The sequence below is a fragment of the Lepus europaeus genome, chromosome 15 (genome assembly GCF_033115175.1).
Source record: "Lepus europaeus isolate LE1 chromosome 15, mLepTim1.pri, whole genome shotgun sequence".
NCBI lineage: Eukaryota > Metazoa > Chordata > Mammalia > Lagomorpha > Leporidae > Lepus > Lepus europaeus.
Window position 1 is genome coordinate 21,226,706 of NC_084841.1, and position 27,866 is coordinate 21,254,571.

General features: G+C 36.6%; 1 protein-coding gene and 1 pseudogene across 2 annotated transcripts in view; one reads left to right on the forward strand and one right to left on the reverse strand.

The window, feature by feature from the left end:
• CDH9 (cadherin 9) overlaps positions 1 to 27,611 on the reverse strand; it is a 98,814-nt gene extending 71,203 nt beyond the window's left edge. The window contains exon 1 of one of the 2 annotated variants that reach the window (XM_062211740.1): positions 27,384 to 27,611. In XM_062211740.1, the coding sequence (XP_062067724.1) occupies positions 27,384 to 27,611 (228 nt within the window). The remainder of the gene's footprint in view (positions 1 to 27,383) is intronic. The other variant, XM_062211741.1, reaches the window with a different exon arrangement.
• On the forward strand, positions 15,064 to 16,205 carry LOC133774684 (small ribosomal subunit protein eS1-like; annotated as a pseudogene).
• Positions 27,612 to 27,866: the final 255 nt, after the last annotated feature.

Consider the following 27,866-nt stretch of genomic DNA (forward strand, 5'->3'; position numbering starts at 1 on the left):
AGTGAAGCGAATCTTGAACTGTTTTCCATAGGGGTGTGGGCACCACAGGCAGCAGCTTTATCTACTATACTACAAGATCAACCACTAAATTATATTTTTGTTCACCTCATGTTGGTTACTATATTCTAGCTCTATGTTTTAAAAAATTGCTATTATTTTACATATGGAATCTTGAGATTACATTAAAGTCATTGTGAAGAATCTGATTTAAAATAACAGGTTATGCATTCAAATTTATCAACCTATTTCGTCCCATAAAATCAATGAAATATGACAAAAGAAACACTACACGAAGTGAATTCATGATAGTTTTGGGAATAACTTCTTGAAAATTCTGGAGTATAGCAATGGGGTAGGATCCACTAACATAAGATTCAAGGAAAAAGAAAGCTCACATAGGAGCAGCAAGAGAGAATACTCAAGTGAGGGATGCAAGAGAATTTTTTATTGAAATTTTTTAAAGTCCATGTGAATCCCTGAGGTTAAAAAAAAGAAAGCAAAAATGAAAAGAGAGATGGATACTGAGGCAGTTAATCAAAGGATTTGTACAATTACATTCATTGTTGAATGGTCTGTCAACCGTATTCTCATAGCAATCATGACAACAGATACAGTTTATAGCAGATTGAAACAAAAGATATGCTTTCTAAGAAAATCAGAAATATTTCCTACAACACTCTCATTTATTTCACTCTGGCATCCAGTCCTCATTTGCCTGCTTCGTCCTCCCAAACACCATCTAGATAAAGCTTCTTGTTCCATTGGCATCTTTTAGATCACAGAGTTGAAGTTTACCTCTCAAACATGGACAATGGCAGTATAGTTCTTACAAGCATAAAGAGTCAAAATTTCTTTTTATGTATTTGAAGAGTAAGAAGTGAAGACTTGAAGATCACTAAGATAATATTAGAAGCAGAACCCAAAAGACGTTGTATCATAACTATTCTAGTTAATTCAAAACAAAATTTGAATATTTACAGTTTTATAAAGTATTTGCTATATTTTCCTTTTGTAGAATCTTCCATACTCATATGAAACTATTAATTAAAAAATAAACTTTAGAAAAGATTTTAGTGTAAAATTAAAACTATCCACAGTTTGAAAATATTGGCATCCATAGGTTTTATTTCCATTGTAAGGTAGTATTTTAAAATACAGAAATTATCTTGTAAAACTAATAAGTCTTTTGTAAAGGAAAATAAGCATGCAATCAAGAATCTATGTGCATTTGAATATCATTGTATGCTCTGTGAAGATAATTTGATTTCAATTGTTAGAAGGCAAAGTCTTCACTCTTGCTCCTTTGCCTCTAATTTTTTTTTCTTTTTGGAAAAATTAACAGCTCATCAGGACTATATTAATGAATATTGGTGATAACCATTAATGTTACCTAATTTTTAATAATTGGATGATAAATATTATACATATTTATGATGTACAACATGATGTTGTTATATATACAGAATCCTAGAGTAACTAAAACCAGTAAATTAAAACATCTATTTCTAAATATACTTTTTTATGATGAGAATGCTTCAAATATATTCTAATAATTTCAAAGAAAATAACACAATGTTAACATAGCCAACCTACTATACAACAGATCTTTAGATCTTATTCCTCCTATCTAATGAAAATCTGTATACTGTGACTTACAATTTCTCACATGGATATTAATTTTTTTTTGACAGGCGGAGTGGACAGTGAGAGAGAGAGACAGAAAGAAAGGTCTTCCTTTTCCATTGGTTCACCCCCCAATAGCCGCTGCAGCCGGTGTGCATGGCCGGTGCACCGCGCTGATCCGAAGCCAGGAGCCAGGCGCTTCTCCCAGTCTCCCATGTAGGTGCAGGGCCCAAGCACTTGGGCCATCCTCCACTGCACTCCCGGGCCATAGCAGAGAGCTGGACTGGAAGAGGGGCAACCGGGACAGAATCCGGCACCACGACCAGGTCTAGAACCCAGTGTCCTGGAGCCACAGGCAGAGGATTAGCCTATTGAGCCATGGCATCAGCCCAAGGATTTTTAAAATATACACTACAGGTATATTAATTTTTAAAATATACACTACAGGTCCAATTGTAAACTGAGTATCTGCTGGCATCTTTTGACTTTTTAAAATTCAAAATAAGCTTGTTTGGTTTAGGTTGTATGATATTGCTTTGGCTACTTGGGGTCTGTTGTGTTTACATATGAATTTTAGCATAATTTTTTATAGAAATCAATCTACACATCTACAATTGACTTATCTTTGCCAAGGACCTAAAATCAATCACTGGAGCAAGGACAGTTTCTTCAACAATTGTTGCTGAGAAAACTGGACCACTGCACGCAGAAGTATGAAACAAGACCCTTACTTTATACCTCCACAAAATCCACCCAGAATGGATCAAATTCAAAACAAATAAACAGATATCATCAAATTACTAGAGAATTGGAGAAACCCTGCGGGGCATTAGAATATGCAACGACTTCCTGGAAAGACCCCAGAAACACAGGTAATCAAATCTGAGAAGCTTCTGCACTGTAAAAGAAATACTCAGTAAAGTGAAGTGGTAACCAACAGAATGGGAAAAAATATTTTCAAAGCATGAAAATGATAAAGGATTAATATCCAGAATCTAAAAAGAGCTCAAGAAACTCAACAAACAATCCAGCTAAGAAATGATCAAAGGACTTGAATAGACATTTTTCAAAAGAGGAAATTTAAATGGCTAACAGACACATGAAAAAATGCTCAGGATTACCATCAGGGAAATGCAAATCAAAGCCACAGTGAGGTTTCCATGGTTCTCCTACAGAAATCAAGAAACAATAAATGCTGAAGAGAATGTAAGGGAAAAGGTAACTAATCCACTGTTGGTTGGGATTGTAAATTAGCACATTTTAGAACACAATAAGGAAATAACTCAGAAAGCTGAAAATGGATGCTCCATATGACCCAGCATTTGACACCTGGGAATTTACCCAAGCAAAATGCAATCAGCATATCAAAGAGATATCTGTAAGCCCTTGTTCATTGCAGCTGAATTCACAATACCTAAGATATGGAATCAACCCAGAAGTCCATCAGCTGATGACTGGATAAAGAAACTATGGCATATATACACAATGGAATTGTATTCAGTGGTAAAAATCAAAACTAATCAAAACAAAAAAAAGGCCCAACCCTGGCTATTGTGGCCATTTGGAGAGTGATCCAGCAGATGGAAGATTTCTCCCTGTCCTTCTCTCTCAGTATCTCTCCCTTTCAAATCAATAAATCTTTAAAATTGAGCTGAGAGTACAGAAACTATTTGTGTCTTACTGAATCACAAGGCCCTCTACATTGGCTGATGAGATATCATAGACCTATGTGTTTTCACCTTTACTCCTGTTTCTTGCCTATTTTTATAATTTTTAAAAATAAAAAAAATAAGAAGTTAATCCATTTAATTTTCATTTAAACAAAACAAAACAAACCAACAAACCAATCAATCAACCAACCTACTAACAAATTCCTATATGACTTTATTGTATTTTCAGAGATTTTATTTAATATAAAATCCAGCATGGGATAGTTATGATCACTATTCATAGACATGATAGCCTGTGTTCATTATCTTGAAGCCCTTCACGCTAACACTGGGGCTTGCCACCTGACTTTCTCTGACTCTTCACCAGCTATAGCACTGCCTTCTGTCACTAGTAGTTACTTTTGTCCTCTTTGTTGCATTACTCTCATATAGGATTTAAATAAATCTTTTCTCATTTTCACTTTCTTTTTTTTTAATTTAAATATTGTTCATTCCTCAAGGTCTTGCTTTCCATATAACTAGTGTTCAGTATTTTTCCTAAATAAAATTGTTTCCTTAATAAAAAGAAGCCTGCTGATAGCTGAGTCATTCTAATTTTGTACAGGAAAATCCATTCTTTTGAATAAGTTAACCTGCACAGGGATTTCAAGAAAATGTGGAAAATATTTTAAAATTACTTGTTTTAGTATTTTTAAAAGCAATTACTGTGATGCTGACAGATACTGAGCTATAATTGATCCTAACATTAAGTACTATTTGAATTGAAAATTTTAGATAACAATGTATTTTCAATCTATAAGCATTGAGGCTTTTGATTTTTAGAGGAATAATTTTGTTTTGCCTAGAAAAAAATCACAGCAGAAATATAATAAAATATTTTTACTGTGGTAAAACAGTGATGGGTCCAGTTTCCAGCTACAGCTCCTTAGAAGTGCTCTTCTGGACTAGTTTGAAGTTGATTTCAGATAAGTCAATTAGGTCTTAGCCTTTCAAAATGTATAGATAAAAATGAGGCTAAATGTAAAGGTATTTAAAGTCAATGGTGCCTGTGCTGCTCTATGAAGTCAAGAGTTGTTAACTACTGATATCTAAGCACAGCCAGATCATTACTTTTATATATTAAAATGAGCACAAAATAAATAAATACCCAAGTGTCCACAATTTGCCTTCTCTGCAAGATATAGGCACAGGCAAAGACTTCCTGGAAAATACTCCAACAGCACAGGCAGTCAAAACCAAAATTAACATTTGGGACTGCATCAAATTGAGAAGTTTCTGTACTTCAAAAGAAACAGTCAGGAAAGTGAAGAGGCAACCAACAGAATGGGAAAAAATATTCGCAAACTATACTACAGATAAAGGATTGATAACCAGAATCTACAAAGAAATCAAGAAAATCCACAACAACAAAACAAACAACCCACTTAAGAGATGGGCCAAGGACCTCAATAGACATTTTTCGAAAGAGGAAATCCAAGTGGCCAACAGACACATGAAAAAATGTTCAAGATCACTAGCAATCAGAGAAATGCAAATCAAAACCACAATGAGGTTCCATCTCACCCCGGTGAGAATGGCTCACATTCAGAAATCTACCAACAACAGATGCTGGAGAGGATGTGGGGAAAAAGGGACACTAACCCACTGTTGGTGGGAATGCAAACTGGTTAAGCCACTATGGATGCCTGTCTGGAGATTCCTCAGAAACCTGAACATAACCCTACCATACAACCCAGCCATCCCACTCCTTGGAATTTACCCAAAGGAAATTAATTTGGCAAATAAAAAAGCCATCTGCACATTAATGTTTATTGCAGCTCAATTCACAATAGCTAAGACCTGGAACCAACCCAAATGCCCATCAACAGTAGACTGGATAAAGAAATTATGGGACATGTACTCCATAGAATACTATACAGCAGTAAGAAACAACGAAACCCAGTCATTTGCAACAAGATGGAGCAATCTGGAAAACATCATGCTGAGTGAATTAAGCCAGTCCCAAAGAGAAAAATATCATTTGTTTTCCCTGATCGGTGACAACTGAGCGCCAAAGGGGAAACTGTTAAGTGAAATGGACACTATAAGCAACAATGAACTGATCAGCCCCTGTCCTGACTTTAGATGTACAATGTAATACTTTATCCTTTTTAGTATTTGTTGTTGTTGTTGTGGTTCTAGTACTATTGGTTGAACTCAGTAATTAACACACAATTATTCTTAGGTGTTTAAATTTTAACTGAAAAGTGATCCCCCTTAAATCTAAGAGTGGAAAAAGAGAGGGAGGAGATGAAGAGCAATGGGTTATTTAACTATGTGCTTATTTTCAAAGACTTGAATAATCACCTTGTAACAATGATCAGATTTGGTCTATGTTATGTCATGATTTTAAGGAATCTTATTTCAACCAGATATTTTGGATTTTGATATTGGTCTATTATGCTATGTTATATGTGCGTACATATTGTATGTCCACATAGGAAATTTTATTAAGAGTTTTATTTTAAATGGCTTTTAGATAAGATTGTCCATAAATTTAAGCTGCTAAAATCAATCAAAGATACATTTTAATTTGTATGACCTGAATCTGTGTATCATATGTTTTAAACTTGTTGGTAGAAAGAAACTAAAAACATTTTATATGGTTGTGCTTAAGTTTACTGGTTAAACAAACTACACCATGTTAGATATTTAAGAGGTGTTTTCAAATACATGATTCTTAAAATTTATAGAAGGCATTGGACCTTCTGGTAAATGTTTTCTTAAGTTCTTATCTAAGTGTTGAAACGGTTTGCTAAGTATTCATGTAATATTGCTATTGTCAGCAAGTGATCTAGGACTTGCTCCCTCATTTCTCTATTCTAAGCCCAACTTGTTCTTTCACTTCTCTATTCTCTTCAAGGTAGGGAACTAATTATATTATGAAGGAATCTGTAGGATGCACAATTTAATCTTTAGACCTTATAAGAGATGGCTAACATTTTTCTGTAATAGCATAGCCAAAATAAGAACTTAACTAATAATCTCATAGCTAGATTCACATCGCCATCAGCGAAGTATACAGTAAGTAGAAAAAAAAACCTCCCTTTCAGACCAAAGGGAAAGAAAGTTTTAAAGTGAGAATATAATTTTCCTCATGGGCATTGTCTACCTTAGAAAAAGTACTACAGAACATGCCTGTGACTATAGACTTGTAGTTCAGGCCACCGAAGATTAGAGATGGGACACGGGCACTCCCTTGACTTGCATCCTCTGGTCTGCTTTAACACAAACCAGGAGGAAAGAAAGCTAGGCATCAGAAGCAATGGGTGGCAGGCCTATTAATGGCTGATCTGTACAGTGATCTGCCCTCAAGCAGACCCAACAGGCCAGTCCACTGCAGTGGCTTTCAATGTGGTAAGCCTGGGCTTCAGCAGAAGTCAGCTTGTGAAGAGCCCTGGCAGCTCTGCCAAGAGTTGGATCACTGGAAATGGACCTGCCCTGGAATCGAAGGATGCCCAGGTCAGAGCCACAGATCTTATTGGCTCCAAGCTGAAAAGCCCTTCACTCAGCCCAACTTCCAAAGTGACCACTGCAGTTGAGGGGACAGCCAAGTAGGGTCAGCAACATTGCAGGCAGAACTGTAAATTTCTTGTTAGAGATGCCCCCTGCCTTTACCTGGCCAGCTCTCCTCCCAGGCCAGCCAAGTAATGAAAGTCAACAGAGTGCCTTCCCCTAGGAGGTTCACACCTCCCTTAGGATATACCCCATGTGAAGAGATAGATAGGTCTGGGCCTCTTAACTTACAAGGCCTAAAGCCCAACAGATTATTATCAAGCCCCTTCTATCAGGTTCTATTTGCCTCTCAATCAGAAAACTTAATTGTAGCTTAGACAGCACCTTTCTTAGCTCCTCTAATAATGACTCTGTCCTTTGTTCTAGACCCTGTCTAGTGCACTTGGGCCTCATTCCTTTGTAATCATAACCTCTACTCTACCACCAATGGCTCTACTCCCAACCTGTGTGTACTGATGGTCCTCTTCCCCACTTAATGCTGTATAATTGTTCAGACCTGGTTAAGGCCACTCTTAGGATCATTGGTTACTATCCTCACCCTGTCTTTTATGACCTTGTCTAAATATGATCAGAGTCGGGGAACTTGGAAGGCTTCCATAGCCTTGGCAACTCATGACGACAGCCTAGGGTGGTTACTGGTGCCATAAACTAGAGTGTCAATTTGTTGGGTCAACAACAGGAGCCACTGTGCACTTGCTCCTCATGTGGGATCTCTGTCCTTAATGTACTGTACATTTTGATTTAATGCTATAACTAGTACTCAAACAGTATGTACTCAAACAGTATGTTTCACTTTGTGTTTCTATGTGGGTGCAAACTGTTGAAGTATTTATACTAAATTGATCTTCTGTATATAAATAGAATTGAAAATGAATCTTGATGTGAATGGAAAGGGAGAGGGAGCGGGAGAGGGGAGGGTTGCGGGTGGGAGGGAAATTATGGGAAGGGGAAGCCATTGTAATCCATAAGTTGTATACTGGAAATTTATATTCATTAAATAAAAGTTAAAAAAAATTAAAAAAAAAGAGAAAAAAAAAGAGATTGTGAAGTAGGTACACTAGAGTGCTGCTTCTTCATTATTTTGTATTTCTTTTCTAGAATAATGAGCAAAAGTGTAAATTGGCTCTTGCCTTATATCCAGTGAATATCAGTGTGTATTGCTGATTATATCTGTGATTTCTTTAAATGACATATTATTTGAATAGATTTTGTAAAATGATCCTCAAAGATTTTTTTGGCCAGCACCGTGGCTCATTAGGGTAATCCTCCTCCTGCGGGGCAGGCACCCTGGGTTCTAGTCCCAGTCGGGGTGCCGGATTCTGTCCTGGTTGCCCCTCTTCCAGTCTCTCTGCTGTGGCCCGGGAGTGCAATGGAGGATGGCCCAAGTGCTTGGACCCTGCATCTGCTTGGGAGAACAGGAGGAAGCACCTGGCTCCTGGCTTCAGATCTGCGCAGGGTGCCGGCCATAGCGGCCATTTGGGGGGTGAACCAAAAGAAAAAGGAAGACCTTTCTCTGTCTCTCTGTCTCTCTCTCTCTCTCACTTTCTAACTCTGCCTGTCAAAAAAAAAAAGATTTATTTATCTATTTGAAAATGAGAGTTACACAGAGAGAGAAGGAGAGGCAGAGAGAGAGAGGTCTTCAATCCTTGGTTCACTCCCTAGATAGCTACAAGGGCCAGAGCTGCGCCGATCCGAAGCCAGGAGCCAGGAGCTTCTTTCAGGTCTCCTACGCAGGTGCAGGGGCCCAAGGACTTGGGCCATCTTCCACTGCTTTCCCAGGCCATAACAGAGAGCTGGATCAGAAGTGGAGCAGCCGGAACTAGAACCGGTGCCCATATGGGATACCGGCATTGCAGGCCAGGGCATTAAGCCACTGTGCCACAGCGCTAGTCCCAAGATTAGGTAACTTAAAGCATATCAGTTGAACTGAAGAACAGTAGGTGAAAATGTATCTTTAGCTAGAACTCTAATATTAATAAAATAAAATAATATAGATTGAATTTTGAAAAGTTTTCTGCATAAACACTAAGGTAATCTTAGGAGAAATAATCCATTTCACAAACTTAAAGAAGTTCTTACCAGACTATATGCAAAGTCCATGACTGTATTAACATCATAATTTTCAATAAAGTAAGAAAGTGTGAGTTCTCATGTTAAATACAATCAAGAACAGCTGGGAGCAGCCTTTCAGACAAATAATTAAGTGACCCACATTCCATATCTACTTGCCTGAGGCTAGGTCCCAGCTATGGTCCTTCACTCCAACTCCCTATCAATAAACACCCTGGAAGACAGTCGTAATAGCTCAAGTAATAGTGTTCCTATAACCCACCTAACAATCCTGATTTGCATCCTTGGCTCCTGTCTTTGATACAGACATTTCATAAGTCAAGTAGAGAATGGAAACTCTCTCTCTCTCTCGCTCGCTCTCTCCCTCCATCTCTTTCTTTCTCTCTTTCTCTTCTGTATTTCTCATAAATATTTTAATGATTGATCTATTTATTTGAAAGGCAGAGAGCGAGAGAGAGAGAGAGCATGACACAAAGAGAGTGCTCCACTATCCACTGATTCACTCCCCAAATGGCCACAATGGCTGGGGATGAGTCAAAACATAGCCAGGTGGGCAGCAACTCCATTCTGGTTTCCCACGTGATTGGCAGGGGCTAAAATATTTAAGCCATTATCTGATGCTTTAACAGAGCTGGCTGGTAGATAGATAGATAGATAGATAGATAGATAGATAGATAGATAGATAGAAAGACAGACTCCTGGTTGGGTAGATAGGGAACAAAGAGCCCCTCTTCACTATGGAGATGAGTCTGGGGGACCCAAGAAAAGTTAAGCAAAGCTTCTGTGAAGGATGTTGGTATCATTTGCTGGCCCTTGTAATCAGGTCTTTCTATGATCTAGGTAATGAGAATTTTATGCATCATGGGGGAAAGTTTCTGTGTTCTTTATTTTCTCCACCGAGTCTCCATTGGAGCTTTCACCCATTTAACAAATGAAAACTGTCCCTCTCCTGGACCAATCACAAGAACCCACTGTTTTACAGCCTGTAAAACCACTACAGTCAGCCTCTAATGGTTTATTCTTTAAGGACCCCTCTTGGCACTGCCCAGAAATTTTAATTCCACTTCGCTCTGTTTGATTTTTATCCATCAATGACTTCTGATCAAAATTCTCCTTGTCCATGCTTCTAGTTCTTCATGATCATGAGACATAACCCTGAGGGATTAAAATCACAGACTCCTGCAACATTTTGTGGGGCTTGTTCCAAGATTGTCAGAAGGGTGAGTAAAGGCAGACAGCCTCTGCTTCTTTTACAGAAATCTTGTTCTCCACCATAGCCCACTATCAAATACAAACACTAGGACGTTGTCAGCCAGTTAAAAGCAATTAGTACAGCTGCCAGTCTTAAAGACTCAGTAGACAGGCTTGTGGGGATTGACCTGACTAATACCCCTTCACCTTTGGTACTGGCGATGCTGGCCTTGACCTACCTCAGTTTCCTTTCACAGAAAGCCATCAGAAGTCTTCCAATGCAAGAGATTAGATTAAAGTTCTGGAGGAATTAAAAGTTTCTGGCCATGGTGGCTCCCTGTTGCTACCTGAAGGTTTCCTGATTCTATCCAGACTCCAATTGCCCATTATGATATTGAGCTAAAATCTGTGCCTCTCTCTCTCTCTCTTCTCTCTCCTCCTCTCTCCCTCTCCCCATCTCCACCTTTTCTCCCCTCCCCCATTCTCCCTCTCTCTCGATCTCTCTCTCTCTCTCCCTCTCTTCATCCTGTTTGCTGCCTCCTTGTCACTCACTCTCAAATGTCAACAAGTTAAATACAGATAAGGGCAATTACTCCTGCCAACTTAACACTCTGCATTTGTGAGTTCCAGGACACACATGCACCCATGCTCTATGGGATCAAGGATCACAGAGAATCAAGAGCAGGCGTGGAGGTACAGATAAGAGGGGCATCTATTCCTGTTGCTGGGGGCTCCAATACATTGTTGGCCCTACAGCCAAGGAACTTAAGAGACTCCTCTAGTGTACAGAGGTGGAAATTTAGGGATACTTTTGCTTCTTATTCTCTCATTTTATATGGGTAATAAAACATCTTTGGCATACATCCCTTTGCAGTGTATCATCAGGCACTGGGGTTCTTTTGACCCCCAAACCCTGTAGAAAAATTTCCTTTTTTTTCATTTTGCTATACTCTGCTGATTTTAATGTTTGATTAAAACAAAATTCTGGGGGCTGGCATGTGGTGTATTGGGTAAAGCTGCCATTGTAATGCTCATCCCATATGGGCACCTGTTCAAGCCCTGACTGCTCCAATTCCCATCTGTCTGCAGTTTTGCCTAGGAAAACAGCAGAAGATGGCCCAAGTTCTTGAGCCACTGCTGCCCACATACAGGAGACTCAGAAGAAGCTCCTAGCTCCTGCTTCAGCCTGGCCCAAGCCCTGGCTGTTGCTTCTATTTGGTTAGTGAACCAGTCGATGGAAGATATCTCTGTCTCTCCCTCTCTTTCTATCTCTTTCTCTCTTGCTCTCTCTGCAACTATGGTGTCAAATAAAAAAAATATTTTTCTTAAAAAATAAATAAATAAATTATGTATTTTTTTTTACAGGCAGAGTGGACAGTGTGAGAGAGAGACAGAGAGAAAGGTCTTCCTTTGCTGTTGGTTCACCCTCCACTGGCCGCCCCAGCCGGCGCCATGCAGCCGGTGCACCGCGCTGATCCGAAGCCAGGAGCCAGGTGCTTCTCTTGGTCTCCCATGGGGTGCAGGGCACAAGCACTTGGGCCATCCTCCACTGCACTCCCTGGCCACAGCAGAGAGCTGGCCTGGAAGAGGGGCAACCGGGACATAATCCGGTGCCCCGACCGGGACTAGAACCTGGTGTGCCAGCGCCGCAGGTGGAGGATTAGCCTATTGAGCCACGGCGCCGGCCCTATGTATTTTTCAAAGTGAGTCATGTTATTCTTTTTTTAAAAGATTTATTTATTTATTTGAATGGCAGAATCACCGAGAACCAGAGGCAGAGAGAGAGAGTGAGAGAGAAGTCTTTCAGTCTTTCATCCGCTAATTCACTATGCAGATGGCCACAACGGTCAGAGTTCTGGATTTTCCATATGGATGCAGGGGCCCAAGGATTTGGACCATCTTCCACTTCTTTCCCAGTCCACAGTGGATAGGTGGATCGGAAGTGGAGCAGCCGGGACTTGAACTGGCGCCCATATGGGATCCCAGCACTGCAGGCAGTAGCTTTACCTGCTACACCACAGTGCCTCCCACCTTCCCTTTAAAAAAAAAAATCATATTATTCTTAAAAATTCTTCATAAAAAAACAATTTGCACCTGTATTTTTTTTTGAAAGGTAGAGTTAGACAGTGAAAGAGAGAGAGACATAGAGAAAGGTCTTCTGAAGCTTATACATTAGTAATCATTTTATAAATTTGACCTTGTCCTTCATCACTGCATACATATAAATAAGATGACTTTTCCTATAAATGTTGCAAGTCCTGTAGTGATTCAAATGGCTAGTATAAATATAGCAAGAATGGTGCTAGGATGTTCACATATAATTCATATTGAATACCAACATAAACTTTCATTTCCTCTAAATTTTCTGATCCATAGAGGGGAAAAGAATGTTAAAAGTAAAAACGTTAGAAACACATTTGACACAGAAGAGGCTATTCTTATCACAATTCACACATTTCAGCTACCTTTTATCCTAAGAACTTCCTTTTGACATAATGCAAAACTCTGCTTCTTTTCAGCTTTATGCAAAGCTAAAAAAGGAGCGTCTATTTCTAGCCTTGACCAGAAAGTCAGAAAAGAGAATGTGTACTGTGTGATTCTAGCATTATTCACCATGAAAATGGTCAAGATGAAGCACACATTACCAGGAGTGAAATGACATGAGAGAAAATTAGGATTCACTCATTGGTCATATTGCACCTCCAAGAATACAAACGAAGGTTATAGCCTTGAACACTTCATTTTCAAGAGGCAATTTTTTATACTCTGGGGAGTACTAAGCACATCAATGTATTTTCCCTCCCATATTTCATTTCAATGTTAGAGATATATCTGTTCAGTAGGATCAGCCTCAAATAATGCATTGTGTTCTCAATGCCCAAAATTCATTAAATGTAAAATCAGCAGTCAAAAAGAAATAAAGTTTAGAGTGAATCATTTTTATGCAATACATCATTTGTATATGTTGTTAAAATAGATTACATGGCTGAAATGTAGTTTGACAATAGGATTTTTTTTTCAATATTTGCTTGTGAAGTTTGATCTCTTTATAATGATCTGTTAGTGCTCTAAAAATATATGTGTCTCTCTGTGTGTGTGCATGTGTTCAGGTGGCTGCACTATACTAAGGACTTTGAGAATGTAATTGGAAATAAATTAATTCGCTGTTGCACATGTGTGCATTCAAACACCTACACATACATGTAACTGTGTGATAAGAGAATATGAAAACATTATAAAACACTTGCTTAATAACAGCACGTAGAAAACTGAAACTACTGCCTGGCAGATGATAAAATGGCTTATGAAAAGTGACATCAAATGCATATATTTTAAATCTGAAAAAAATTTACTTTTCATAGAATAAAGGATATGAATAACTCTTGAGATATGAGAATTAAATTCTAGATTATATGGAGTGATTATGATGCGAATAAGAGTGAATGCCCTGTTGTTAAGGATTTTTAAAAAATGGTCATCTCAACTTACTTGAGCACTTTCACAAAAGCCATTAAAATTCTCAAAGAAGATAACGTTATGATACATAATTGAGAAAAGAGTATTCTGATAAAATTACAGAAATCTAATTTGAAGGGGTGGAACAGGCAGTGAATTAGAAATAATAGGACCATTTGGGAATCTATCACATGTAAACTGACTCCAAACATTGAGACTGATTGCTTACTGTAGCACAGATATGAAACCACACATAGGAGTTTGAATAATAATTCAATAGAAGTAGAATAATCACAAAGAATAAAATTGACATCAAACTACACTACATTCTTTTGTTTTTCTGGAATCAATTTTTCTTTCTTTTTGTTTTTTTTTGTTTTGTTTTAAAGATTTATTTATTTATTTGAAAGAGTTATACAGAGAGAGATAGAGAGGTCCTCCATCCGCAGGTCCACTCCCCAATTGGCTGCAATGGCCAAAGCTATGCTGACCTGAAACCAGGATACAGGAGCTTCTTCTGGGTTTCTCACACAGGATCAGGGGCCCAAAGGCTTGAGCTGTCTTCTACTGCTTTCCCACGCCACTGCAGAGAGCTGGATAGGAAGTGGAGCAGCTGGAACTCCAGCCGGTGCCCAAATGGGATACCAGCACCGCAGGTGGCAGCTTTACCTGCTATGCCACAGCACCGGCCCCTGGAATCAACTTTTCATAAATTTTCTTTATGGATGCATTTCAGGAACCACATGAGGCAAAACATCAAAAGACTACTTAATCAGGACTTGTAACACTTGACCCAAAATTGAAAGAAATCTGTATTCCTACACATTAGTGGCAGAAGGAGGTAAGGAGAAGAAACTAAGGAATAAAAAGGATGAGCCTTGGGGCCAGCACTAAGACACAGTGTGTTAAGCTGCCATGTATGATAGCATCGCAGAGTGCTTGTTCTGGTGTCGGCAGCTCCAGTTCTCATGCAACTCCATGCTTATGTGCCTGGGAAGGCAGTAGAGGATGGCACAAATGGTTAGATCTCTATTACCTATGTGTGAGACCAGGTTGGTGTTCTTAGCTCCTGGCTTTGACCTAGCCCAGACCTGGCTATTTCAGCCATTTGAGGAGAGAACCAGCAAGATTAAAGGTAGCACTCTGTCAATCTGCATTTCAGATAGATAAACAAACAAACATCTTTAAAAATAGAGTGTTATGTATCAATCTCATGATTTCTAATTGTAGGAAGTTAATAATGAGTTCATATTTTTTATCTAATTTGAAGTTATATCTGGTCAATCATATCAGTGGGACATTGATTAGTGAGCCAACTGCACGGATACTTTCAAACTGATTATTGAATATGTTATTTATATGGAGTGTGTGTATTCATTCTCTAACTGATATTTTGTACTTCTTGATCAACATCTCTCCATTTCCCCCACCCCTTAGCCCTGTATCTGATATATCTGATACCGTGCACACACACACATACACATACACAGAGACACTCATGTCTGGCCTCACTCTTTCACTGGCATGTCGAAGGAATGAGCTCATGTACCCACAATTGCTCTCAGAACAGAACTTAAATACTGACCTCAAAGCAATTGAGAGTTGTGACAAGGAAATCAAGGAAGAGACCGTTAAAAACTCCAACAACTAGACTAGCCAGGTACAGACAAAAAGTGGATAGAAAATATTAATTTATGGCCAAGAATATTGACTTCCATTTCAAGTCTGAATTCTTTTTCAGAAAGAAAGCAGTAAACTATAAATTTTATTAATATGCTACAGCACATAAAATACCAAAAAAGAGAGAATCCTTAATATTTATAAGTCACCCTTTGTCTCTCTGAGCACCTCCTTGGCAATTGGAAAGAACGAGGGCCTTCCGGCAAAAAATGAGCCAAGAAGAAAGTGGTTGATCCATTCTTTTGTAAAAGACTGATGTGATGTGACAACATCTGCCATGTTCAATGTTAAAAATGTTGAAGGAAAACTCTAGTAACAAGGACTCAAGGAACAAAAGTTGCATTTGATGGCCTCAAGAGTCATGTTTATGAAGTAAGTCTTGCTGATCTACAGACTGATGAAATTGCATTAAAAAAATTTAAGCTATTTACTTAAGATGTTCAGGGTAAAATCTTCTAACGTCCATGGCATGGATATTTCCCATGACAACATGTGTAGCTTGGCCAAAAAATGGCAGACCATGACGTAGGTTCATGTTGATTTCAAGACTACCTGTAGTTATATGCTCCATGTGTTTTGGTTTGGTTTTACTGAAAAACACAACAATCAGGTGCAGGAGAGTCCCTGTGCTCAGCACCAACAGGTCTGCCAAATCTGGAAGACGATGGAAATCATGATGTGGACGGGGCAGAGAAACTACTTGCTATCAGTGCTCAATAAATTGGCTCCAATAGCATTGAAAGGACATAGAAAATACATGCCAGTCTATTTATCCTTGATGTCTTTCTTATAAATGTAAAATTGCTGAAGAAGTGCAAGTTTGAATTGGGAAAACTCAGATAGCTTCATGGTGAAAGTAGTAGTTCTGGAAAAGCCACTGGGGATGAGATAGGTGCTAAAGTTGAACAAGTTGATAGATACAAACCATCAGTCCAAGAATCTGTTCAATATTTACTTTAATAATGACAAAAAGTCTACTTGTGGAAACAATAACAAAAAAGAATGATAAGTCACAGTAAGGAATGAATAATGAATTCACATGATTAGCTTTGATAGAAAATAGAGACTATTCTACCTAATTTAAAAAAAAAAACATAGGCCATATAGATTTGAAGAAAACAAGAGTATTTATTTTGACTTAACACATTAGAAAAATTTAAAATTACTGTATTAAAAGCCTTACTGGTACATGAAACTTGCAGATTGTCATTACATTATTCTCAAACTCTGACTTGGTATTCATGCTTTTGCCTTTACAAAATTTGACAAGCATACCTATTAAGAACCATTAAAAGAACTTGACTCAAACAGATGTACAGATATACAAAAAATTGATGACGGGACACAAACCAAAGAGAAAGGACTATAAACTATGATACATTAAATTTCTGATGCCCCATATCTTTACTGGGCTTTTTTCCTGCAAGTCCTTTGCAGTTATGAAGGAGAAGTGCTGTATGAATAGAGCTGAAGAAGAGAGAAGCAGTCTCAGAGAGAGTTGGAGTCTGACTCTGAGAGAATGGTAAGAAACTGGAGGTGACAATCACAAGGCGGAGTCAAAGTGCCCAGCATCCAAAGTCTCTGTTAATTTCCACGCCATTGAGTAGATGTGTAGACTTCACATGTGCAAGACACAACTCCAAGAAACTAAATCAAAAAAGCCATCACAGAGATTAAGGAATTGAATAAAGATTTAGTCAACAAGAATCGGAATTTAAGAGTTCAACCATCACCAAGTTAGTGTGGGTCTTCAAATACTTCAGAACCTCTGTACAGGTCAATAATGGACAAGTCTCAGAATCAATGACAAAGTTAGAATATTCAGCCATATCATAAAATTTATGTAAAGAGAAAGAGTGATAAAACAAATTGGATGAGATATTGATAATTGATTGAAAGGGGTACAGGCATTCTTTGCAAGAATTTGAATACCTTCCTCAAAAGTTTGGAAGAATTTCAAACTAAAGTCAACAAAAACACACAGGAATAATAATTGGGATGACATTGATTTTTTAAAATTGTTTTGCAGTCTTCTAGTTCCTAAGCATCTTATATTTCTACCATTATTAAGTCTTAGTTAACATTTATAGCATTTATACCTCACGTTGAAGCTGTGCCCCAGCTTATTCACATTACATTTCCACTTCCCCTTGGAAATTTATATTTCTTCACTCATAGTTGTGCTGGCATTTGTGTGGTAAACTACATTTTTCTAATGAGCTGACCATTTTATCATATGGTCATTTTATCATATGGCCAATTGGATGCAATTTTTTGTGAAGTATCTATTCTGATCTAATAAAATCAAAGTATTAGTGTAAAATTAAGTTAAAATGCAAATATATAATTATATTCAAAAGTAAAATAAACAGTGCATCTTCAAGTATATCAGTGTTTCTAATAGTGCCCCTTATGGTGATTCCCCACCTAAATCCAAAGTTCTAGCCAAAATCACACATTTTCTGAAATAGCCATGCCATTTTAGTTTGCTTAGCTTCAGACTAGTGAAAATAGGCAAGTTATTCTAAAAGTTTTATGAAAGTAATAAGCAACTGAAAAGCTGTAGTGATCTTGGAAATGTGGAACATTATAGGGAGGTTCACCCGATGAGACTGAAAAATAACAATAATGCTTCTGCAATTAAGATAGTGTAGTATTGACACAGAGTAGACCAAAAGATCAATAAAAGATAAAAAGTACAGACAGATGGAACAAGAATTACCAGAAAAAAAAGCAGGAAAGGTAAAAGGCCCAGTGTAATTAGGTATAGAAACCATCTTGAAGGAAATAACACTGGACCAATTATAAATCCTCATGAGAATTTTATGACAGGTAATAATTATAAAGCTATTCCCTCTCAGTGATTCAGAAACCCCACTCTTTAAAAGAAATGGAATCTACATGTGACAATAAAAATGTTTATAATAGTTTTATTTATTAAAACCACCAATATTGAAGCACATTAATAGTCTTAATAGTCAGTGGTAGAATGTGTAAATTAATCATCATATATTTATACAACAAAATAAGGCAGTGATAAGCATTACAAAATATATCTAGTGCTACTACAATGAAGTTTCAAATGGAAATGAGGATTCTATGGGGCACTGAACTAAAGTCACCCTTGGTACACTGGCAAGAAAACCTGCCTGTATTGTGCCTGTACTCTGAGATTTTTGTGGTTAGCTGAGGGGAACAAACCAGCAGATGGAAGAGCTATCTCTTTCTCTCTCTCTCTCTCTCTCTGCCTCTCCTTCTATCTCTGTGTAACTTTGACTTTCAAAATAAATAAAATCTTTTAGGGGCCGGTGCTGTGGCGCAGCCTGGTTAAAACCCTGGCCTGAAGCACCGTATAAGTCCCAGCTGCTCCTCTTCCCATCCAGCTCTCTGCTATGGCCTGGAAAAGCAGTGGAAGATGGCCCAAGTCCTTGGGCCCCTGCACCCCGGTGGGAGACCTGGAAGAAGCTCCTGGCTTCGGATCAGCGCAGCTCCGGTCCTTGCTGCCATCTGGGGAGTGAACCCGTGGATGGAAGACCTTTCTCTCTGTCTCTACTTCTCTCTGTAACTCTGTCTTTCAAATAAATAAAATAAATCTTAAAAAAAAAACACAAATAAATAAATAAAATATTTTTTAAAAAAGAAAGAAATAGGTCAAAATCCTGAAACCTATAGAAATATTATGAAAACGTACATATATAATTTGATAAAAGCATAGCAATGAACATTTTATAAAACACACTATTTTAATAATGATTTCACATTACTTATACTCCAACAAAAATAAAAGAAAAAAGATTCACTTGAATTGTAATTACAAGTATGTCTAGGAGTAGTTGCAAATCCTAAATCAGCTTGGATTAGTTTAGTCCTTTAATTCTTAATATTAGTTTAAAATTATTTGTAATAAAGATAATATTTAACTAAGCATGATGATCTCCCGTTGCATCCATTTTGTTGCAAATGTCAAGATTTCAAATAGCACATTTTTCTTTTTTTTTCTTCTTTTTTTTTTTTTTTTTTTTTTTTTTTGCAATGGCTGGAGCTATGCTGATTCGAAGCCAGGAGCCAGGTGCTTCTTCCTGTTCTCCCACGTGGGTGCAGGGGACCAAACACTTGGGCCATCTTCCACTGCCTTCCCGGCCACAGAAGAGAGTTGGACTGGAAGAGGAGCAACCGGGACTAGAACCCGGTAGCCATATGGATGCGGGCGCCACAGGCAGAGGATTAACCTAGTGCACCACGGTGTCGGCCCCACAAATACCACATTTTTTCCTTAGTCGTGGTAGTTAATACAGGGAGAAAGTATTAGAAAAAAGCATAATATCTGTTACCCTACACATTTTATGTTTCTCGTTTTATAACAATTATAACTGGTTTTTTTATTGTTGCGTATTTATAAAACATTCTAAAGTTCATTTTGAAAAAAATGAATTGTTTTGGAGTGAAAGTGACTCTCAAATAAGTAAAGTTTAAGGAGAAAAATTTAAAAAGTGCGATTTGAATAAAATTAGCCTTTCATTCAAAGAATTAAATAAATTTGGAACAGTCAGCAGACAAGCTATATATGCTGCGAGAGTATGATTTCAGTGTACAATTTTCAGGAAAAGGGAATGTACTTCTAATAAAAGACTTCCATTCTTTATATATTTCACAATGTTGACCTTTCAAGATACAGGCCAGAAAATAGTAAAGATTTTATGAAAAATCTGTTGAAAGTTAATTTTGAGTAAGCACATCATGCCACACATTTGGGGAAAAGAAAAAGAAAAATAACTCCACATAGATTCTAGCCCCAAAGTTCACTGATTCTAAGAGACAACATAGCAGACAGATCAGCATAATTGAATTGCACCATATTAACTAGACCTGAGGTTACATACTTATGGGATCATAGAATAAACGCTGATGCAACAAATTTGATCAGCTTGAATTCTTTTAAATATAAGATATTTTCTAGAGCATTTTGCACAAGATATCTGTATTATTTCAGTAGTGTGTGATATGTTTTGAAATAAAAAAAATTAATAAGTAAATTCAAGAAAAACCTGGCTTAGTGTGTTTATGCAGTGGTCCTGTTTAGAAATAATACAATATTTGCAATAAGAACACTGATAATAAAAATTAAGATAGTATTCTATTATAAAAGTGAGTTTTTATAGAATTCAGTGTGAAACAGGCCCTTGTAGAATTGTCCTGAGTCTCATTATACTGCTTAATATTTTTCTCATGCATCTGAGTTTTAAATAACCAATCTATAAAGAGAATTTTAGAATGTGATGCATTCATAAATCAGAAGTGGCTGCTGCATGTGCTTTATCATAAGTAATGATATTCTAAAACCTTCATAAAGATATTTTATTGAGATTTTGAAAACATTAAAATATACTATAAAATTCATCAAACATCCTTCAGTAAATTTGAGTCTTTATTTTTATCTCTAATTTCTATTCTTGCTATAACTTGGACTCATCAAAGTGCTGTGTCCAAAAAGCCTTAAAGAAAATAGCCCATCCAAGTCCTATATTTTATGTATCATTTCAGGATATATTAATATGAAATGCATACATCAGCACATGTAAGTGTAAAGGAGAGCTACTTACATTATGGAAATCAATCAAATATAAACCATACTCCCATCCATTTTGCCTTCAGAACCTGACTTTTCAAGTTTTAGGTAACATATAATTCATTTATAAGCAAGAAAGCAGAACTCAATAAGTTTCAAAATCTCCTACTGCTCTACATTCTATCACTATATTTATAATTATTTCAAGCATGGGACATCTAAAAATTTTAAATTAAAAATGAGAAACCTTGAGAGCTAACTCTGTAACAAAGATATCTTAGATTCTTATGGTGACTTCTTAGAGGCAATGTTTTGCCAGCAGCTTGCTTGCTCTCAAAAATAGGTGTTAAATACATATTTTGAATTAAAATGTAATGATCAATAAGGTTAATATTCAAAGTTTTTAAATTAATACAAATATTTTCCTTCAAAAGGAATAAATACTATCTTTACTGTGTGTATAAACTGAATACACAATAGATTTGTTTTAACAATCACATGTTAAAATAAAATTGTGAAAATGTGCTAAATTCACAATAATATCTGGCATATGAATGAGTATTGACTGTGATAACCAGGGATTCTTTAAGACCTTGATCTCATGTGTAAAAAGAAAAAAAAATTAAGTGCACGTGAAGATTCTCTAATTGTGCATTAGGAACATTTGCTATGCTTCTTGTTGAAATTATTTTAATTCCTTTTGAGCAGTATGATCATCCTAACTAAATAACTCAGTCACATGTGTCTCATTATATTATTGAGAAGCTAGATAGCAAATTATTGTGACTTTGCAATCCTCTTGAGTAAGAAAAATCAATCATATTAAGCAATACTAGCAAATGTCTGCTAGTTTCACTCAAAAGTGATCAACTACAGGGATGTGTTTTTGACATGAATGCAACCATTTTTAATGCAACTGTTATCTGGCCTTTTAAGGAATGCTGGTGGTCATCTCAAGTTCTATGATAGGTTCTACAAGGTTATTTAAATGATCCTCTAGGTTTTTCTTACCAGATGTAACCCTAGATTTTCCCTTATGTAGTGCCTGCAATGTTATCTAAATCTACAACCTGACACCATCAAAGTATTACAGAACATTAGAGAAATCCTGTAAGATATAGGCACAGGCAAAGACTTATTGGAAAAGACCCCAGAGGCACAGGAAGTCAAAGCAAAATTAACACTTGGGATTACATCAAATTGAGAACTTTCTGTACTGCAAAAGAAACAGGAAAGCGAAGAGGCAACCAACAGAATGGGAAAAATATTTGCAAATTATGCAACCTATAAAGGATTAATAACCAGAATCTACAAAGAGATCAAGAAACTCCACAACAACAAAACAAACAACCAATTTAAGAGATGGGTCAAGGGCCTAAATAGACATTTTTCAAAAGAGGAAATCCAAATGGCCAACAGACACATGAAAAAATGTTCAGCATCACTAGCCATCAGGGAAATGCAAATCAAAACCACAATGAGGTTTCACCTCACCCAGGTTAGCATGGCTTACATACAGAAATCTACCAACAGATACTGGCGAGGATGTGGGGAAAAAGGGACACTAACCCACTCTTGGTGGTAATGCAAACTGGTAAAGCCACTATGGAAGTCAGTTTGGAGATTTCTCAGAAACTTGAATATAACCCTACCATGGCTGTAACCCAGCCATCCCACTCCTTGGAATTTACCCAAAGGAACTGGCAAATAAAAGCGCTGTTTGCACCTCAATATTTATTGCAGCTCAATTCACAGTAGCTAAGACCTGGAATCAATCTATACAGCAGTGGAAAAAAAAAAAAAAGAAATCCAGTCATTTGCAACAAAATGGAGGAATCTGGAAAAAATCATGCTGCGTGAAATAAGCCAGTCCCAAAGGGACAAATATCATATGTTCTCCCTGATCGGTGACAACTAACTGAGCACCTAAAAGGAAAACTGTTGAACTGAAATGGACACTATGAGAAACAGTGACTGTATCAGCCTTTGTCCTGACTGTCAAGGAACAATTTACTATTTTATTCCTTTTAGTATTTTTTGTTCTACTTAATACCATTGGTTGAACTCTTTAATTAACACACAATTATTGTTAGGCATTTAAATTTAACTGAAAAGTTATCCCTGTTAAATATAAGAGTGGGAATAAGAGAAGGAGTAGATGTACAGTTTGGCACATGCTCAGTAGGTCTTACCCCTAATGGTAAAGTTAGAAACATGCCAGGGGATTCCAATTCAATCCCAACAAGATGGCATGTACCATCTTGTTGTACCAATGTACATCTCACTAGTCAAAGTGATCAGTTTTAGTTCATAATTGATCATACTGATAGGACTAAGAGTCAAAGGGATCACATAAACAAGACTAGTGTCTGCTAATACTAACTGATTGAATTAAAAGGAGAGAACGATCCAACATCGGAAGCGGGATACACAGCAGACTCATAGAATGGCAGAAGTCCTAAATAGCACTCTGGCCTCAGAATCAACCCTTAAGGCATTCGGATCTGGCTAAAGAGCCCATGAGAGTATTTCAGGCATGGAAAGCCAAGAAGACACTGTGGAAAAAAAAAAAAAAAGAGCTAAATGAAAGATCTCTATGAGTGAGATCCCAGTGGAAAGAAAGGGCCATCAAAGAAGGAGGTACCTTTCTCTGAAGGGAGGAGAGAACTTCCACTTTAGGACTTTTCTAAATAAGATCGGAGTTGGCGAACTCAAAAGGCTTCTATAGCCTTGGCAGCTCATGACAAGAGCCTTGGTGAATACTGATGTCATAAATATAAGAGTGTGAATTGTTAAATCAACAACAGAAGTCACTGCACTTACTCCCTATGTGGGATCTCTGTCCTTAATGTGCTGTACTAGGTTAATAAACGGTAAAACTACTACTAAAATAGTACTCTATACTTTGTGTGTCTATGTGGGATACTACTTTGTAAATTCACTTTGTAAATACTAAGTAGATCTTTTGTATATAAAGATAATTTAAAATGAATCTTTATGGAGAATGGGTTGGGAGAAGGAGTGGGAGTTGGGATGGTTGCGGGTGAGATGGAGGTTATGGGGGGAAAAAGCCACTATAATCCAAAAGTTATACTTTGGAAATTTGTATTTATGAAATGAAAGTTAAAAAAATATTTCTTGAGAAGTCTTAATGTACTTAGATTAGCATGGGACATCTTTAGCTCCATAACCCTTTCTCTCTGCCTCCTACCAAAGGAATCTGCTACCTGAGACCATGTTCGTCCATAAACACATCCCAATACCCAATAAATAACATTCTACATAACAGTGAATTTGTCCTATTTATTTGAACTCTTGGCCCCTTCCACCTCTAGCAGACACTTTCCATACACCAGATATTCCCCAAATGCCAGCCAACTGTCAAATTTCATTATGGTAAAAAATAAAACTTGCTCTTAATCATTATGATGATATTTCTCTCTTTTATTTTATGTATCTGAGATGGCACAAAGAAAATGTTTACATTATTTCCTTATAAAGCATCAACTTAATTTATTTTCTTGTACATCTTATAACTGTGGCAAACGAAAATGAACAATCCAGACTAGTAGTCCACCCATAACTAATTTTTGCAAGATGTTTTGTCCATGTGTTCACATTCCAAGCTAAACTAGCTTTTTCTATTATTTTGTATTACTTGATATGTAATGCCACCTTCTTGGGTTTGTCTATATACACAATTTTACCAACATTTTACTGACTTCTTCATTTGACAGTGGCAGGCCACTCTAAAATTACACAAAATATCAAAAATATACAATTAAAGAAGTCTTAATGACAATTTATTGTAAACTAGCAAGAACATGATGGTTGGAAGGTTTAAATCATTTATAAGTATTATATAGTTACTGAATGACGCAATTAGTACTGAATCCTATAAATTGTTTGTGTATATGAATATATATATTTTATTAAATTTTGCTGCTACTATTCTATTTGTTCTAAAACTGCTTTATCTAAATCCTGAAGCAAACACTAGCTTTTACCTTCAAAGATTATGTTACCATTTTATTTAAGCAAGTTTATGTTACCCATAACTATTATGGTTCTAACGATTTTCTATGAAACCTACCTTCTATAAAATGAAGAAAAAACTGTAAAGATCTCTCCATTAGAAGCCACCTACCCCTTTACAACTATGCTGCATGGTGAATATGGGCAACTTTTGCTTCACAAAGGATTTCACAGTGCAGTGAATCCTGGAAGAATAGGTTTGGGTTTTCTCAGAGAAACCAGAAGCTACAGGGTCAAAAGACAATCTGTGTGCTGTTCAAGAAATTAAGTCTTTGTTAGAAGGCATGCTTTTGGCTTGGTTTAAAGGTTTGATGAGCCTCTGTATATTCAAATGAAAAATGATGTCAAAAGCAGACATCAAGTTACGGGAAAGTGTATGGCTGCTTAATAACTTAATAAATGCTAAGGAGTGGTGGGAAATCATCTATTATAGTGGCATATCAAAGTCAAGGGCTTATAACAAAACATAGATAGCATTTCATTTTTCTTTCAAAAAGCAATTTGGTCTTTTTGTGTTGATTATTCTCTTCAATACATATATTAGTTTTAATTGAAAATATACACGTAGTTGACAAATGATTTTGGTTTCATTATCCTTATTTGACAGAAAATTCTGATTATAACAATCAATTTTCCATTTTGGCTAATTATATGGTTGTCTAGGAAGAATACACTAAAAACCGAATACATTAAAATGAAGTCCATCTTCCAAGATAAATAGAAATCTATTTTATCAAAAATAATTTAATGAAACTGTGCACAATTTTAGTAATTGTTTATATAACTTTTTATAGAACTAATTATAGATCAAACAAGATTATAAAAAGATTTTAAGTACATTGTATATTATAAAATGTCAGTGTATAAATTGTGGACAATTTATGAATTAATACACATGCTTCTAAGACAAGTACTTTTTTGTTTTCAGCTGCAATTAAATGCTTGTAGTAGAGCTTTAACTGCCTTAAGGAAAAAAAGATCTCTTTTCTTCTGTAGCTATTCTTCTGCATCTGTGAATCTCCAAGGATGAAACCATCTCTGCAAGGTTCTGTGACCTCTTTGTACCTTTGTATACTACCTTAGAAAAGAAATCATAAGGCAATTGCAAGTCCTTAGACATAAATGCTTGCTCATTGAACTTGAAATATCCCAATATTAGTTATTGACTGTACTGTGAAAAGTAACAATAAATGAAGGATGTCAGAGGATGCCAGGTGTGTAACCTGACGAAAAATAATAGGGAAGAAGGATCAGAAAGTGAACTGGATAGAGCAGAGTGAGCATGACCTCTGGAACCTCAAGAGAGAGAAATCAAAAGCACACGAAATAATAGGCTTCTGATAAAGGAGATTGCATTTGAAAAAATATATACATACAGGCCCACATACAGAATGCAGAAGTGGATCAGGATTTGGGCAATTTCCCAGAATAAATATACTTCTGGTTGGAAACTACAGACATGACCTTTGCACTAGCAAGAATTTTTGATTTTTCATTTTTGGCCTATTCTAACATATTTGCCTTACATTTTCAGGGGAATCGAAAAATACCCAAACTGTCACAATCACTTCTTGTATTTATGCCCACAGTCAAGGAAAACAAATATATGACTGTGAATATGTTATTCTCAACATTGAAAGTACTTCGGCATTGGGTGTAAATTAGGGATAATCATGGTGAGCCGATGAATTGTTGATCATAGAACAGTATAAATGAGATGGATATGGGATAAGTAGAAAGTAATGAAAGTCAGAAATACCACACCACTAAAGAAAACAAAGAAGGAGATGAATTAAATAAACAAAGAGATTCTGTAAACACTAAAGAGGGAGAAGGACAGAGGTAATGAACCAGACTGATCCTGAAAAAAAGTAGGGAGTTACCTATTCTTTGTTACTGTTTACTGCCAACTGCTAATGAGATACCATGTTGCTGTTAATAACATAGAATTATGTCCCTATAGATTGTGTCTTCTTTCTCCTTTTTGCTTTTCTTCTTCATTATGCCTTGAACAATCTAGTCTGGATTACAGGCAGGGGGTTCAGCTTGGCTGATATTAAAGCAGAAGCATCTAGAAGCACTCTATTTCTCAGAGTATATTATCATTAATTATGATGAAGTAGTCATCAATAGGTACTGATACATTTTAGAAATTGTTGGTACACTAAAATTGCATTTTGTTTTGCACTACAACACACTAGGGTATTTACTCAGGATTTCAAATTAAATTTCAAGGAAAGTTCTTTTCTATTGAATACATACCCAGGCAATTAAACCATAGCTGCTTGATTAACAGTGCATCATTAATAGCATTTTATCATGTTCCATATAACTCATTGTATTTTGATGTTTATATACCATTTATATTTAACATTGTCATATATCATATTCCCCACCACAGTCTGCTGAAAAAAATTGATAGACAATGATATTTAAACATATTTAGTGAAAGATGTTAATAATTACTGGTTACATGGAAAGTTGCTATAGAATAGCTATCACTTTCAACTTCTAGATTGAGCACATAAAAATCTTACCTTGCCTACATATTGTGTGTCTGTACCAGTGTACTCTTCCAACAAGAAGAACTGATTCCACATCCACCCACGCTTGGTGCGACGCAACATTTTATCAGCATCTTTTGTCAGACCTACTATCCTTTGGCTTGGTAAATGACTGTTAGCCTTGTCTTGGAATGGGATGGTGTCAACTGCATGGAACAGATACATCCAGATGAATAATGGTAGGCAATGATAAGTCCTCATTATCTGTGGCTTCTGCAGGATGTCAAATTCAATGTATTGTCTCTTTCTCCTGAAGAGTAGGGGAAGAAAAATGGTTTTACTAGGTTGAATTTCACTTTCACATAGCATGTAAGCTGAAAAAAAAACTTACTGTAAATGTTATTTAAATTATATAAATTATATATATATATATATGATTTTCCTATGTTATATCAGTGAGTTATCATTAAAAAGTCAGCAGGACATACACATAGATAAGTATCAAAAGTAAACTAA